The sequence below is a fragment of the Pocillopora verrucosa genome, chromosome 8 (assembly GCF_036669915.1).
Source record: "Pocillopora verrucosa isolate sample1 chromosome 8, ASM3666991v2, whole genome shotgun sequence".
Lineage (NCBI taxonomy): Eukaryota > Metazoa > Cnidaria > Anthozoa > Scleractinia > Pocilloporidae > Pocillopora > Pocillopora verrucosa.
In genome coordinates this window covers 21,570,580-21,586,351 of record NC_089319.1, presented here as the reverse complement: position 1 = coordinate 21,586,351, position 15,772 = coordinate 21,570,580, and the positions used below count along the sequence as shown (strand labels likewise).

General features: G+C 38.1%; 1 protein-coding gene across 1 annotated transcript; it reads left to right on the top strand.

Annotated features, from left to right (window-relative positions):
* The first annotated feature begins 2,344 nt into the window (after positions 1–2,344).
* On the top strand, positions 2,345–13,545 carry LOC131771991 (kinesin-like protein KIF19). The gene is made up of 21 exons (XM_059087899.2): positions 2,345–2,485; positions 2,682–2,765; positions 3,794–3,904; positions 4,147–4,234; positions 4,752–4,888; positions 5,229–5,351; positions 5,790–5,882; positions 6,083–6,190; positions 6,335–6,413; positions 6,937–6,995; positions 7,513–7,635; positions 7,813–7,948; positions 8,251–8,335; positions 8,769–8,846; positions 9,085–9,722; positions 9,853–9,989; positions 10,448–10,505; positions 10,823–10,964; positions 11,264–11,793; positions 12,302–12,541; positions 12,799–13,545. Exons 1-21 carry the CDS (start codon positions 2,441–2,443, stop codon positions 13,059–13,061), a joined length of 3,357 nt encoding a protein of 1,118 aa, XP_058943882.2. The 5' UTR covers positions 2,345–2,440; the 3' UTR covers positions 13,062–13,545.
* Positions 13,546–15,772: the final 2,227 nt, after the last annotated feature.

Below are 15,772 nucleotides of genomic sequence, written 5' to 3'. Positions count from 1 at the left end.
ACAAGAAAGAGCTTAAGGCTACGCTCACACAGTACCGGCCGAATTTTCGATCGGCCGAAAGTTTCGACCAGACGTTCTGTATACACGGAACCGTGTGAAAGTTTCGTTCTGTTCAGATGGAACTGATAACAGGATAAATTTTGCGGCATTCTTGAGTGTTTTACTCTATCCTGATGCGCAGAACGCTTCTTATCCCGTATAAAATTGTAAACATGTTCTTTAGCCTAGTTACCACGCATCCATGCAGCCACGCCTTCGCCGTTCAAAAATTTTGACGTTTAAGGTGTTTACACTGTGGCGCTCAAATTATTGACTGCACCGCCTAAAAATTCGTCCTCGATTTTGGTCTTCAAAGTTTTGAACGCTTGGGCGTCCAAATTTTCGTACGTTTGGCGTAGTTCCATGTGAACGAAACGCCCAAACACACGAATTTTCCACCGGTCGAAAATTTGTCTGGTACTGTGTGAACGTAGCTTAAGTCTCAATCCCAATACCCCGAAACATCTGAATCCATAAAATGTCATGTGTCTACATCTCTTTTCCAAAGCCCCTCAACCTGATTGGGCAGTGGCCTCCCTGAGTTTTGCTTAGGAACCCTCCTTAGAGTTTGTAATCCGATTTTGGGCATTAGTGTCCTATTTTGGATACTGGTGACTAAATTAGGACGTTAGTTCCTGATTTTAGACGCGCGTCTTATCGTAGACAGTACTGATTGATGTTAAACATCAGTGTCCTTTTTTTGACACTAGCGTCTGATTTCGGCCACTAGTGTCCTATTTGGACACTTATGTCTTATTTAGACACTTGGACACTTGTGTCCGATTCTGGACACTAGTTTCCAGTTTTGGACACAAGTATCTGATGTTGGAATTGATTATCTGCATGTTGACACCACTGTCCAATTTTGGAAATGATTTTCCTTTTTTAATTGAACATCATGTTATGTCGTAACACTCTGATGGCTCCGAGAGATAATTCCACTCTCCAAGATCGTGGTTCATTTTGTGTTGGTGCATATCTAAGGAAGTACATAATTGGAGTTAGAATCAATCCTACGAATAGTTAAGTTTACGAATGAATGAGTATGACTGAGACGATGCCTGAGTTGAACTGACTCGAATTTTTCTCGCTGACAACAATGTGCTAAATATTGCCCTTTTGTGACAACTCTCTGTTGAGTGCTCTAGTCATGCCTCAACATGTACCGCCAACCGGGTGCAGTAAGTAATGTTGCACGGAATTTGCTATCGCTCTCACTTTCATTTTACTCAGTCCGCTCCTAGTATCGCAGAGTAACCTGTCAGGTGATAGACTGATAAAATAAAAAACATCATCGTCCCACATTGAAATTGTGAGCAATGATGTTTATAAAAGGATGAGATAGTGTTGAAAACACGCCATCATTTGTCTGAAAAACCATCTACGTAAACGTCAGTTGATTACGATACTTATAAAAAAAAAAAGGATTTCCGCTTGGAGAACTCATTTGGTTTACCTCCTACAGCGTAAAACGAGGAAGTAACTGACGCCTAAGGGAGCAAATCGGCCGCCCAAGAAACAGACATTACACATTCATAAAGAGATTGTAAAAGTCATCGATAAAAGGAAACGTCAAAATTATGTCTCGATTATTGTCACAGCGATAAGTAAGATCACTGGCACTTTTCCTTTTTTTTTCTTTGAAATTTAATCGCAGAAAGGCAGCAGAGCAAAATTTCCCGGTTTCTTGGAAAACGTTTTAAAAATTATCATAATAATTATTTCACCGTTGTTTTTGCAGCTTTATTGACTTACGCGTCATAAGATAAAATTTTGCGGTTAATGAAAAAGCTCAAGTCTGGGAAGCAGAAAGCTTAGCACTCAAATTGCAATACTACTCGGCGAATGAACTGCGAATGTTCTAGGGGTTCATATGTATTTTTCAGGTCCTTTCTACGTAAAGGATTCGCGTACCGGCTGGTTTCTTTCAATAAATAAATGTTCTTCCCGTGAAAACTCTTTCCTTCTTATCCACAATTCTTGATTGATCCCATCTGGTCGCATATAATGTTGTTATTGCTTTGTCACCTTGACAACGCGTCAATACATGATGTCACAAAGCGGTCAATAAATAACAAATATCTACCCTGTGATTGGTTGATTGATGCGCAGAGGCGAACTTGTGAAGTGGATTTCAGACAACAAAGGTGAAGAGGGAAGTAATTTGCGAAGTGAACCTTGTGACACAAGCGTGCTTTGTTCGCTCCGATCTCGTTCAAAATGTAATAGATTAACTTATCTTGTTCGAAAGCTCGTGCACTTGGCGAAAAAAGAATCGAATTCCAGGATGTTGAACTGTTTCAAAGACGGAGGGAACGTTCGAGCGGTTGTGGCTTGCTTGAAGCCGTCTCGCTCTTCATATTTTACGTCAAATATCTATTAAGTAACCTGAAAAGTCATCATGACAGATAAGGAAAAAGGGAAGGAAAGCTCTCATAACTTGATGGTAAGTAAATGTTTGCTCGCGTGCGAAAATACGCTGTTTTGCTGTCTTACAGCTTTTAATGCAATGTGCAATACGTTCAGCTTTATCTATGTGAAAGTAGAAAGCCTTTGCCTTTGGGTCGATCTTATCAAAACTTTTGCAGATGTTCTTGTCGGTAGCTTACTCAACTTCTGTATGTTTTTTTTTGTTTTCAAAGGTTGCTGTTAGAGTAAGGCCTTTGAATGGAGCCGAAGTCGAAGATTCAAGCTGCACTGAAATTGTGCATGTTTTGGACGAAAACGTACGTGTTTCTTGAATTGAGCTGTGACAACACTAGTGATTTCTCATCACAATTAAACCATTCTGTTATTGTGAAAGTCACTTTTGTGTTAGAAAAGCATTGAAGAAGAAGAGTTGAATTGAAAGCGCGTTTTTTCTATGGGTGCTACTCAACAGTTTTGTTCAATCGATAACATATATGTCCTACATACTTAAAGTATGTGTGAGTTACAATGAAAGGTTTTGTACTCTGCCTACTATATCTTAAGCTAAAAGGAAGGAAGAAAGAAAGGTTGAACAATTAAAATGTCCTCAACATCATCATAGCTTTTGTTATTATTATCATTACTATTGTTATTATTATTATTATTATTATTATTATTATTATTATTGTTGTTGTTATTATTTACTTGTGTTTCAAAATGTAAGCTGATCAGGGGTATCCTTATTTCCCAAGACATGTAGCTATTATTACTGTTGTTATAAATATTATTACTTTGGCTTCCTGTTGAAGAACCCAAGTGTAAGATTATCCTGTGGTCATTGAGTGTCTTCCATGGCATCTCTGCATAGGGGCTGATTGTCAGGCTCCAACAATCTAAAAAACAGAGTTGCCTCTAAGGACAAGAATAATTTTTTTATGGCCCTTAAAAGCTAACAATACACAATCTTATGTCCTTCTGCAATGGTCAAAGCCGTTATGGAAAGTATTTTAATCAGAAGCTTGACATGGTCACAGATATGGCAAACACTGTCATGGCCAGTGTGCTAGAGTCACATACAAACATTCTTGACTATCTCTCCATTTCCATTTTGGAAGCCCAAGTGAAGGCCATCTTCTTTGGCCTCTTCTTGCTTTTATTTTTATTATCATTTCATGATTAGTATTGTTTTTATAAGTATTACAGTCAGAAACTTATGTGTGATTTTTTACCTTTTGATTATAATCAGTGCAAATTGCAAGATTGTTTTTCTTTGAGTTAGGTGGTCAGATAGGTTACCAAGCTTTCCAAATTTTAATGGCATTTTTCTTTTTCTGTACTGATATAGCTGGTGGTGTTGAAAGATCCCAATGAAGACCAAGATGACATTCTCAGAGCAAACAGATCAAGAGAAAAGCAGTATATTTTTGATTGTGCATTTGGCCAAAATTCAAATCAGGTTAGTTAGAGTTTCATGATCAGCTCTAATTAACAGAATTATTTCAAACCATCTTTCTGGGAGTCCAAAGACAAAGTGGATTAACACATTTTTAGTTAAGTACAAAGCCAGAGGGGAGCCAAGTAGTAGTCAATGTCATTCTTTGGTAGTTTTTTCTTTCCTCTAAATATTTAGACATCTACCATAGTACTTACAAGGATAATTTGTTTGTTTATAACATTTAATGACATATTTCTTCCTAGGCTGATGTATACAAGGAAGTAGCAAAACCTCTGATTGAAAACGTTATCTCGGGATATAATGCTACAGTGTTTGCTTATGGTGCAACAGGTAAACTGTAACATGTACTTAACTAGTGTTAGTTACTAGCTGTTTTACTCTTTACGGTGGCCAATTTACATTTTAAACTCAGTTGTTAACACTAAATTACCTGCTATACTCTCCCACTGACACAGCACCACAGTTTCTGTAGAAATTTATCCCCTTTATTAGTGTTAGAAATGGTCTGATGATAACATAGCAGCAAAAATTTTGGCTTGAGCTAGTGGATTGATTTTGCTGTGCTAAGAGAAAAATTACAACAATCATCATCTCCTAAATTTATTAAAAGTGAAATGTTTGGGAATCTGTAAAGGATACAAAGAGAGGAAAAAGGAAAACTTAAGACTTTTTAGAACACAAAGTTTTTTTAATTACAGATATTCTGTAAATTTACCAACTTTTGTATAGTTCAATAAAAAGTAATAAAAAAAGCTTTTAAATCACTGTGAATTAGAAACTGAACTGATGGTTAACACTTCTTAAGATATTTAATTTAAGGTGAAATGTTTTGATTTTTCCTGTTTAGGTGCAGGGAAAACATTCACCATGTTGGGTACTGACAGAGAGCCTGGTATTATGGCACGTGCCTTGAATGATCTTTTCAATGCAATGGACAGGACTAAAGAAGATATGAAATACAAAGTGTCAATGTCATACTTGGAAGTAAGGATGAAATATATAATATTATAAATCTTCATTTTGTTTTTTCCTAGTTTATTTTTTGTTTTATGATGGGCCAAAAATTTATACTAGGGAACCCTACATGAACATAACTTTGAGAATAAGTTATTAAGCAAGGGTAGAAGGTTTGGCTGAGAAGGGAAATAAATAAAATGTTCTTTCCTTAAGTTATTGTCTTATTGACCAGTGCCTTGTGGTGATATTTCCATTGTTAACAATCAGTATTATGACATTTTATTCACATCTGCAGTTGTGATTGATACTTGTTGCTTTATCTTTACTGTTAGGATTAAAAGCTGATCTTACACTCTTTGCCCATTAGATCTATAATGAAATGATTCGCGATTTGTTGAACCCATCATCTGGTTATCTTGAACTGCGGGAAGACAGTAGAGGAGTCGTAGTGGCTGGTATCTCAGAAGTTCAAGCCAAGAAAACAAGCGAGGTAAATGTAGTACCATTGTTTCCCTGTAAGCAATGTTGTAATGTCACCTCACAGACACTTAACCCTTAACATGTAACTCCCATGTGTGACCAAGACAGAATTTCTCCTTACAATATCAATACAATGTCAAGCAGATGAGTAATGAGAATAAAGAAAAATCGTAATTAGGGGACTATAAGTTGATTCAGTACCAAATTCTCCAAACTAACATCACAAGAACTATATGGCAAACAGTAAGGAGAATTACTAATAAAATCTTGGGAGTCAAAAGGTTGACTGTGGCTAAAAGTGGTTATCTGATGGTGTGCTTTATTTGTGACCATATCTACCTTTGGATTGTACTTGACCAGAGTTGTGTAGATTTTGTCAATATTTTCTCCCTGAGTCTGTATAGTCCTTTGTTATTATCTTTATATTGTTTTTATCACTCAAATTTAGGTTATGGATTTGCTTATGATGGGAAACAAACAAAGAACAAGTGAACCTACTGCTGCCAACAAAACCTCTTCAAGATCTCATGCTATCCTTCAGGTAGGGACTAAGATGTTATATGTTGTACCATACTAAATTTAAATTGTTTTTCTTTATTAAAGGGCTCATGTAGACTTGCACATTTATACCAAGTTTGCAAATAGAAGTGTTGTCATGTGTCCAACATGAATCCATTTTATGCTTCATTCTGGTTGAGATGTTATTTTTTTACAGTGTCAATTTTTATCAATATTTTTTAGGTAACAGTCACTCAGAAGAGTCGTGTGAAGAACACTATTGATGAATTCAAAGTGGGGAAACTTTTTATGATTGATTTGGCTGGATCTGAGAGGGCTGCGCAGACTAAGGTACTCAGGCTTTCTTTGTTGATGATGCCAATGCAAATGCATTCATTGCTTCCTTTTTTTAGTAGTGTGGAGAATATCTTGAGGTTTAGATTTTTTTGAAAATTTTGTTTTAAATTCTAATAATAGAAATTATTTTGATTCCAGAATCGTGGTAAGAGAATGATAGAAGGGGCACATATTAACCGTTCCTTACTTGCTTTGGGAAACTGCATCAATGCTCTGAGTAAGTAATGCAGTAATGGAAGATAAGCTGGTGCATTTGTAAGCTTGTGTAGCTGTTCCTTGACAAAGATGACAGTTTGCTTATCAGAGGAGGACAGAGCTGTATATTGACTTTATTTCTCTTCTTTTGCATCGGTCCCTCCTTACCACTTGTTCTTTGTTCTTGCTTACCTGCTACACAAGCTATATACATTATACATTTTTACATTTTAAGACAAAAATGCAAGAGTTTTTACTTAAATAATCACTGAATTGGCTTAGCCACACATTCATAGCACTTTTTCTTTACTTTATTTATTAATGTAAGTCAGGTGGCTCTCCCATAAGCCCAGTGGCTTCCTGGGTCTCTTTGCCTTCTAGCCATAACCACTGTAAATAAATTTTTTGTATTGTGTAAATAAGGCAAATTAAATATGATGATGATAATGATACATATGCACCCTTGACTGAAGTTTCTTGGATGCAAATATTGTTTTTCAGTATTTCTTTGATAATTGATTTTTGCATTCTTTGACTCTCCTCAGGTGAAAATCGAGGGCATTATGTCAACTATAGAGATAGCAAACTGACAAGACTTTTAAAGGTACAGTTCATATAGTATGTAACCTTTTTGCTGCCAGAGCCCAATTAAGAGTTCTCCTCATTATTTGTCATACAACTCTTATAAATTTAGCTCTGATAATTTGGTGTTAAATTAAACAATATTCCCCTGTGGCAATTTTTTTTCATCCCATTCCCTTTCTGCTTAGAATTGCGTTGTTGTTATTTAGAAAAAAGCCAGTGTGGTCGTTCTTGAGAGTAAGAAGGTTAGCTCCAATTAATTTAGCCTTAAAATGAAGGAGAAGAATAACAGACTTGTTTATTGCAGTATTTCCCAAAAAGTTAGGCTGGATTGTTAACATACTGAGAGTTGTTGGTCCCTTTGCAAGGATAAGCTTCTCATTCCATGGAGAATAATAAAAGCTGTTAGCCTGCTGTTCGGTGCTCTTTCATGTGGAACAAAATGCACTAGAATGCTTCTGCTTTCAGTAGATTTAAATGTGGCTTCTTTCAAGTAGTCTGACACTCCTAAAACATTTTTATCTTATCTTTACATTTAGGATTCTTTGGGTGGTAACTGTCGCACAGTCATGATTGCCCATGCAAGTCCAGCAAGTGGATCATATGAGGAAACTCGCAACACACTCCTGTATGCAGATAGGGCCAAGAACATAAAAACTAATGTAAGTGTAACTTTTTTTCGAAACGCAATAACTTTGAACAGGCGCCAAGTCTCCCGAGCCAAGTTTGAAGCAAACATTAGAGGCATGTTAATACAATACTGTGTTTTTCTTGAAAACGCTCTATCACGGGTTCAAATATCTCATAAACTCATTACAACATTTTGATTTAATTGACAGGTGAAGCCAAATCAGTTCAGCGTATCCTACCACATTGCACAGTACACCAACATTATTGCTGATTTAAGAAAAGAAATATTTCGTCTCAAACTCAAAATCTCTGAACATGATGCGGACAAAAGTAATGAAAGTTCAAGTAAGTTGGCTTCCATTTTTATTGAAAATTTTTGAATGTGATGCCTATTTATTTGCCAAAAAACCATTTGGAAAGCCTGGAGCTAGCTGTTCTGTGTCTTTTGCACAATGGCCTCCTTTCTTTTCCTACTGTCTACAAGATCGAGGGACTCCAGAGTGTGCTCGGCTCCCAAGTTTTTAAATATTTTTAAGGAAAATTTCAGGACTTTTTAACTTCTCCTTTGGCAAAGAAACTATAATTTTCAAGTTACTGATCTAAGGTAAAAACAAAGTGACCTAATTCCCTTTGTGGTAATTTGACAGAGCAACAAAAAGGCAAGAATCCGGAAGCGATGAATAAGTTGCGGGACCAACTCGTCAGTACGTTTAAAGAGCAGATGGATATCAGGTTAGTAAAGACGATTTGGAGCAAACTTCAAAACAGATACGAATTATGGACATATTTACTTGACATTTGGAGGGATACCTCTTGTGCAATGTTAGTTCCGTTGTCCCAATTTCCTGTCGGTAGTAAAATTTGCGTATCAGTTCGTACATTTTCGTGCGTTCCTACCACTTCAAGGTTGACTGTGTTTTGACTTATTGTGATAACAAGCTAATAAATCATCGACGTTGAGACGATAAGTTGAAAGACTATTTGTTCTTACACTTCGGCCAGAAATTCTGATTGATCTTCAAATGCCATTGACATAACGAACCTGCTAAGCTCTTCCTGTACAACTGAGCTGATAAGTTAGAAAAATTGGAACGGAAATATCTTCCATTTAACGTTTGGTGTGTGCTGTTCTTGTCTGAAAGTATCTTTGCTGGTCACATTTCAGGCGCAGATTGATAGAACTTGAGGACACTGCCATGCAGATCTCACTTGACATGAACCGATACATGCTGGTGATAGATGAGTAAGTGTGCATAAAATTAAAAAGATTGGGGGGGGGGGGGGGGGGTAGCTGAGAAGGGAACAAAAATGCAATATTTTTTATGTTATTTCGAAGAATTCTGTGCGAGGCTTAATAAAGAAGGAGGAAGGGACTCTAAGTTTTGAATTTGTTAAGTAAGAAACCCCTTAAATACTGAATATACCTGAAAAAAGGATGGGTGTTAGAATTCGTTATCACTAATTTCACGATTTCGGTGTAGATGGGAACAAGAGAAAGCCAGGAGAGGTGTGCGTAAAACTACCAGAAACTCATCTGGGAAACCTAACGTTTCTGAGATGAGGAACGACTTGGGAACTGCGGCTTCTTCCGAAAATGAAAACAGAGTGAAAGGCGATGGGTCATTAGCAGAAGACAAAAACATCCTCGGCGAAAACCTCCGCGAAGGGACAACACTGTCCAATATGGACACTGTGGAAGATGTTGAAAGCAAAGACATGGACACCGAAAAGGATAAAAAGTCAGAAGCACGCCAAGGTGCAAAAATCGCAGAGCCTGAAGAAGTATCTTTTGCGCGAGAGGAAATCACAACACTGATTGCAGAGGAAAAACGCACGTCTAATCTCAAAGTAGATCTTCAGGAAAAGCTTCAGCAGACACGAAAGGAGGTTGAAGCTTTGGAAGAGCTCTTACCCAAGAAGATAAGCAGCGAAGAGAATCGAGAAATCTTGGGTCTTCTGTGCAAGGTTCACGAGCTCGAAATTACCAATGCTGAGCTCCAGTCGAACTCGTTACTCAGGGAGAACTTGCTACGACAAAAGGACTTGGAGATGAACAAGTATGATTCACGGCAACGGTTGTGTGATGAAATTATTCAAATGCAGAGATCTGTTATCAACGGTAAGCTTACAGAAATATGGTAACATAGGGCTTTTTAATCGTGCAGCCTACAGCAACTTATCGGAAAAAAGGAAAATTATAATTCAGCAATTTACAATTAAATGCAAATTCCTTTCCTTATGCCCGTTAGATTCTGGAGCGCAGTGTTCTGCAGAGCTTGAAGCACTTTATGATGTGTACATGGAGCAATCAGCTGACTTTGAGCAACGCGAGAGCAATTCAAGCGAGCAGAAGAACGGGGAAGGCTCTTTGAACACGTTACAAAAGGTAAACCGCGCTTGATCGACAGTACTTCAGGCATTCGTTAAAAAATCGGCTACTTGTGGGCTTGGGAACTCGTACCTGAAAGCCTAGCATGGTAGGCACGAGACAATCCATAGGTATCCATAGCAACCCACAGGTAGAAACCACTCCCGCACCAACAGACTAAACCTTGACCTACCTGGCCCAATGATGACCTTCAAGGACAAGCCCTTTTTTCTTTTTTACCCTTTTCAGTGAGAAGGGTGGAAATGAAAAATCTACAGGTTACAAAACTCACATAAAAAATTTATATGAAAAGATCGATCGACTGCAGGCAGCATGTGGTCTGTTCCTATGAAAATCGCAGGTCGCAAGCAAAGACGCGTGAGATCTTGTCATCCACATCTGAAGAATATTTTTTGTCCGCATTTGAGTCTACCTGAATGATGCATTTAATTTTTTTATGTTGTTGTTTATATCAGGCTTCACTTCTTGCCGGAATAAATCGCCGAATGATGCCCTTAGCACGAGAGAAGTTATGTAAGTACTATATGCAGTATTCTAGTAGCCGTTGTACTGGACTGTAAAGATTTCTGTGAATAGGAACTATTTAGAACATTTTCCCGTAAAAGTTTGATTGGTTGAATCGTGCTGGTCCAGCTCCTGTAAATCTAGTGTTTTAATTTTCGGCGATTTTTATTTCTCTAAACCAATGATTGTCGCGAACTCTTCAACGAAACTCTTGCGGTGTCGCAACGAAGGTCCAAGGTTCTCTAGAAGGAGCAGTGGCATTTTCTCACAAAGTTTCCATTGTTAGGTCAGGATGAACTAAGTGACCTTCATCTTGTCTTTTACAGTCACATTCAGCAAGTTGTCGCCGCTGAGTGAGGAGACACCTTCTCGTCTGGTGTCACTTCAAAACTCACCCGTTAAGATGTCACGTACCACACCTTCTGCTTGCACACAGATTTCGGATGACGTGTTCACACGGGAAATCAGGTAACATATCTTCTTGTGTTTAACCCTTTATCTTCCATGAGTGACCAGGAGAGAATTTCTCCTTACAATATCAGTACAATATCAAGCATAGAAGTAATGAGAATAAAGAAAAATATCAATCAGGGGATTATTAGTTAATCCAGTATCAAATTTTCCAAATTGACAACATAAGAATTTTATGTCAGACAGTAAAGAGAATTACCAATGAGATCTTGGGAGTGAAAGGATTAAGAGTTCTGCTGAGGAAGCGTTCCAGAAAATGTAACTGCAAATATATGCTTACATTTGATTTTTTTTAGTTCTCCTCTATCGTTGCCCACACCCAAGAAAACGAAAAAGCTTCTGAGCCATACTGACGACGGTGAAAGCATACGCAGTTCACCTACCGTGTCCTCCGTAATGGAAGACTTGCACGAAGAGGTGGAGCTCGCTACCCCAGCCAGCCCTGTGTTTGCCCGAACGCGAAAAATCGCTCAGATCGCTGCACGCCGTCGAGGTGGCCCGGATAAGAGTCCTAAAACTAGCAATAATAGACTAGGACCTGGTAGAGAGCTCCCTACAAAGTCTAGTTCTGTCACGGACATGCGCGTGCCTGATCAAGCTCCCGAAAGTCAAAGTGTACAGAGGGACAAAAGACTCTCGGTCAAGGCTTCGCGAAGTATGAGTGATTTGTCTGTAATTGACAAAAGAACAGGAGACGTTTCATCTGAAGAGGCGCCACCAGCGGACAAACCGAAGGGGGCTGGGAGGAGCAAAATAAAAAATGCCCCTCAAAGGAAGCCCAAGAGGTTACGTTCCGCATCGTTAGATGAGTCTAAAGTTCTGAGAGGTGAGTTTTATGGCGTCTCTACCCACTCACTCCTGTAAAGGACGAAGCAGATAGTGACGTATTTATGTTTCTATATGTTTGGGCTATGCCCTATCGACATAACTAACCCCAACACTATACAGAACGTTTGCAACATTAGGACTATCTTTTCAAGAATTCGTTGTGACTTAGTGGTTGAGTATTCCAACGTTAATACGGAGGGTCACTGGTTGGATTTCTCAATGGGCTTTGTTACATTAAATTCATTCAATGTCAGTGGCAAATGGACATAGCGTCTTTAAAGACTGAAATAGTTTCGCTTTGTGTTGAATTATTTTTAGAAAGTTTTATTGAAATGTTCCTTTTGTATTAGCAATTTTCTACCTGTCATTTATTCGGCCCGCCGTGTGATGCGATGCTAGTAACCACCACACAGCAGATTTCTACCTAGAGTCAAAAAAATTTTCATACCAAAAAATAGAAAGGCTGAGGATGCTAATTCCATGTGCTTTGACTTACTTTTGTTCAGTGAAACCTCGGCGCACTCGTAAAGAAGAGTTACAAGAGGCGGCAAGACAAAAAGTGGCCGCTGCATTGGCGCAGTCAAATACAAGGAGCAGAATGTATGGGGGACATGGCACAGAAGGACGCAAAGCCATCAGGACACGACAAGCCAGAGCAACGAGTCTCTCCAAGCCCATCTCAGATACAGAAAGTGGAAAAACATCGGCGAAACCTTCTGTTTCTGCCGCCAGTAATCCATTAGATGGTAAATGTTTTATCTGTTTTATGATATTCTTCCATTTGTGGTTCACCCCACAGGTTTTCTTATTACCAGAGTCCTTCCCTTTGTCGAGCACTCCAAGAAACTGCTCTTAAAGAGACTGAACCCAATACCTGTTTGCTTCGTCTCCTTTACACAATCTTCGCTTCTTCCTTTCTACTTTACCTTCTTCCTCTATTTCCTTATGATTATTTAATTAAGAGCTGCTCTCTGTAAACTTTTTCTGTCATTGTGATTCTCAGGAGAGGTGCAAACATTCTGGACAAACGTGACTCCGCCGTCTACTGTCCATCAGCATGGAGTTACTTATGGTAAAGGGCATACTATCCAAAAGAGATACCGTGCTCCTCCTGAGATCAGCGGAACGGATTCGAGCCAATCCACTCCGAGGCTCAAACCAAGGAAAAAGCCGTCGAATACTGGTACGAGATCCGTCGACGAACTATCAGTGAGTGGTATCGCTGTGCGTCCCTCCAAACAGGCTGCAGGTGTGCGCAGAAGTTAATTATAGCTGCTACTGAAGGTCCTGTCCTAAATGTTTCAAGAAAAGAACTTGTAGAAGTTATAGTGGATATCACTACTCAGTAGACCTTCTAATTCCTTTTTCTATGGCAGTTAGATCTGAAAGCTCTTGAAGCTCAAAATGAACGAGACTTCGATGTACCCACAGAAGTTGCGTTACAAAATGAGAAGACAGCGATTTTCCTGTGATGAAATATCGTTCGATTAATGGAACTGTACAGTGCATTGACAATAAGCAAGTTCAGGTTTTATAAACACTGCATATTTAATATTGAAGACAAGGCAAGAGTGATTTGTTCACAGTTTATATGTACATAGCAGGATCCGATATTTATTCATGCAGGTTTTATTTTGGATCCTGAAAAGGAAATGTAAAGCTATTTATTAATATGTATAGTTTGATACTTTGTTAAATACTGTACGTTTTTCACAGTTGTCAATTAAAATAAACTGAGTAGTTAATAACCTCTCGTCTATGAGTTTGAAATAAGCAGCAGGGTCTCTTCGTCCGTGTGATCTGGATTTGAGTACAGTCCCCCGTTTCAAAAGCGTCTGGTCCCACAATTGTTGTAAATGAAATATTCAGCCTGTGGAGGGTTAAAAGAAAGTAGAGGGCAGTTGAATAAAGTAACTTGAGCTCCACTTTTAGGCTTGGATAAAACTTGTTATTATTTGTATTAGTTTTAGATAGGAGTAGGGTAGTACATGAAATTGTGAGCTGTAGCCGATATATGCGTCGTGTTTGGGAAAAGCGCGCGAAAAACCTGTTGCCAGCCGCGTTAAAAGGCGGGAAATCCTTCGCTTTGCTTGTCAGACACAGGAAAAGGAATGACTTCGGAAAAAAAGGCGGCGCTATTTTGTTTCCTCGATGAAGAAGGTCTACGAAGTACGAAACACTTTTTTTCAGAAGAGGTGAGTGAGACATTGGCAATTTTTAATAATGTTTCAGTATTTGTCGGAGAAGAATGGATGTAAACACGAGCCTTGCCGATAACACTGAGCAAACTTTTAAATTATTCTTTGGAATGGAATACCTTGATAAAAGTTTAATGACATGTAAATTTTTCCTAGCATATTGTGTGTATATCAGAATTCTTACTCTTTTAAGAGTAAGACTCGGGCATTATTCGGGTTAATTTTAATTTCACTTTATTGGTAGCGCGGTCTCTGACATTGCGGAAATTACTCTTCCATGAATTATTTTTCCTTTCGAGTAATTGGAAAAGGTGGAAAGTAAAATGCAGCATCCTCATAATACTAAGACTTAGAGTACTTTTTAAAGCAGTGTTGACACATTTTCACTTACCCTCTACCATCGACTTGTTCATACGTTTAACAATTACGAATGGTACTGAATTTTAACTACCAAGATCTAATTGCTAATTCTCCTCTCTAGCTGCTACAAATTCACTTGTTAATTAGTTACGAGAAATAAAAAACCGGACACTATTTTCCAACATTCAAAATCGGACACTAGCATCCAAAATCCAAATCCAAAATCGGACACTGGTGTCTAAAATCTAAAATTGAACACTACTGTTTAAAATCCAAAATAGGTAGTCTTAAACTGCATATTGCCACTGATATAACACAATTTTTATGCATTGTAAAGACCTTGAGGTTGTGTAATGACGCTTTAAGGTAGCGTTTAAGAAGATTGGTATTCACATACAAAACAGAAAACCTGTTGCATCGCACATGTTTATGAATACCGTGTTCCACAAGAGATAGATGATTCAAGATTATGATGATAGACGATTCAAGATTATGGTGACTAATTGATATTTAACCAATAATGGTAACAAATAATCATATTGACAATAATAATGACAGTTGATAATTTTCAAGAACCTTGCTGTTCCTCTTTCCCTCAGGCTCCATTAATGAGTAATGATCAAACTATACTTCTTTCAATTTTGCCTGTTAATCACTAATCATTTTCTTCTTCCGTTACTATTCCATTTTTGTGAGACTTTGCCAAAATCGGGCCAAAATCGGGTGAAGTTCGGCATTCTATTGTTACCATCACTCATTTCGATAACATACAGGAAGTAGTAGCTACAATAACCAATAACTCTTCTGACTGCACTTGACAAGGAGCTTTACTCAGGAGATAATCACGACTTTTGGCACTCGAACGTTCAGCCTCAAAAAGAAAAGGAACAGAACTAGTATTTGATAAATAGTAACACTAATTTTGATGATGTATATCGTGGTAAACAAAAATTAATTGAATATTCATCAGCTATGTAGGACCAAAGGGTCATCACGACTGATTGCAAAGCAAGATAAGTTGCAGAAGACTTGAAGTCTTAAATCTAGGTGAAATAAATGCAAATAAATCATGATGTAACTTGCTTTTTAAGAGACATACAAAGTTACAACGTCTAAACAACCGTGATAGGAGAGTTAGAAACTACAATACCCATGCTTCTCTGTGGCTGACCTGCTATGAAAGCAAAGTTGTTAATATGAATGTACGTGACTAACACGAACACCTTGATCTTGGACAATGATGCGGTCTGCTATTAATATCACAGAATTGGAAATGGCACCTGTTACTCCCACAAAGACAAAGTAAAATTTTTTTCTCTTCAACTGAATATCATTTGATCTCTATCGCTATCACAACAACTGTTGTGTTCTTCAAATGATAATCCCTCATTACTGATTCATGCTAAGCGCGTTCTTCTT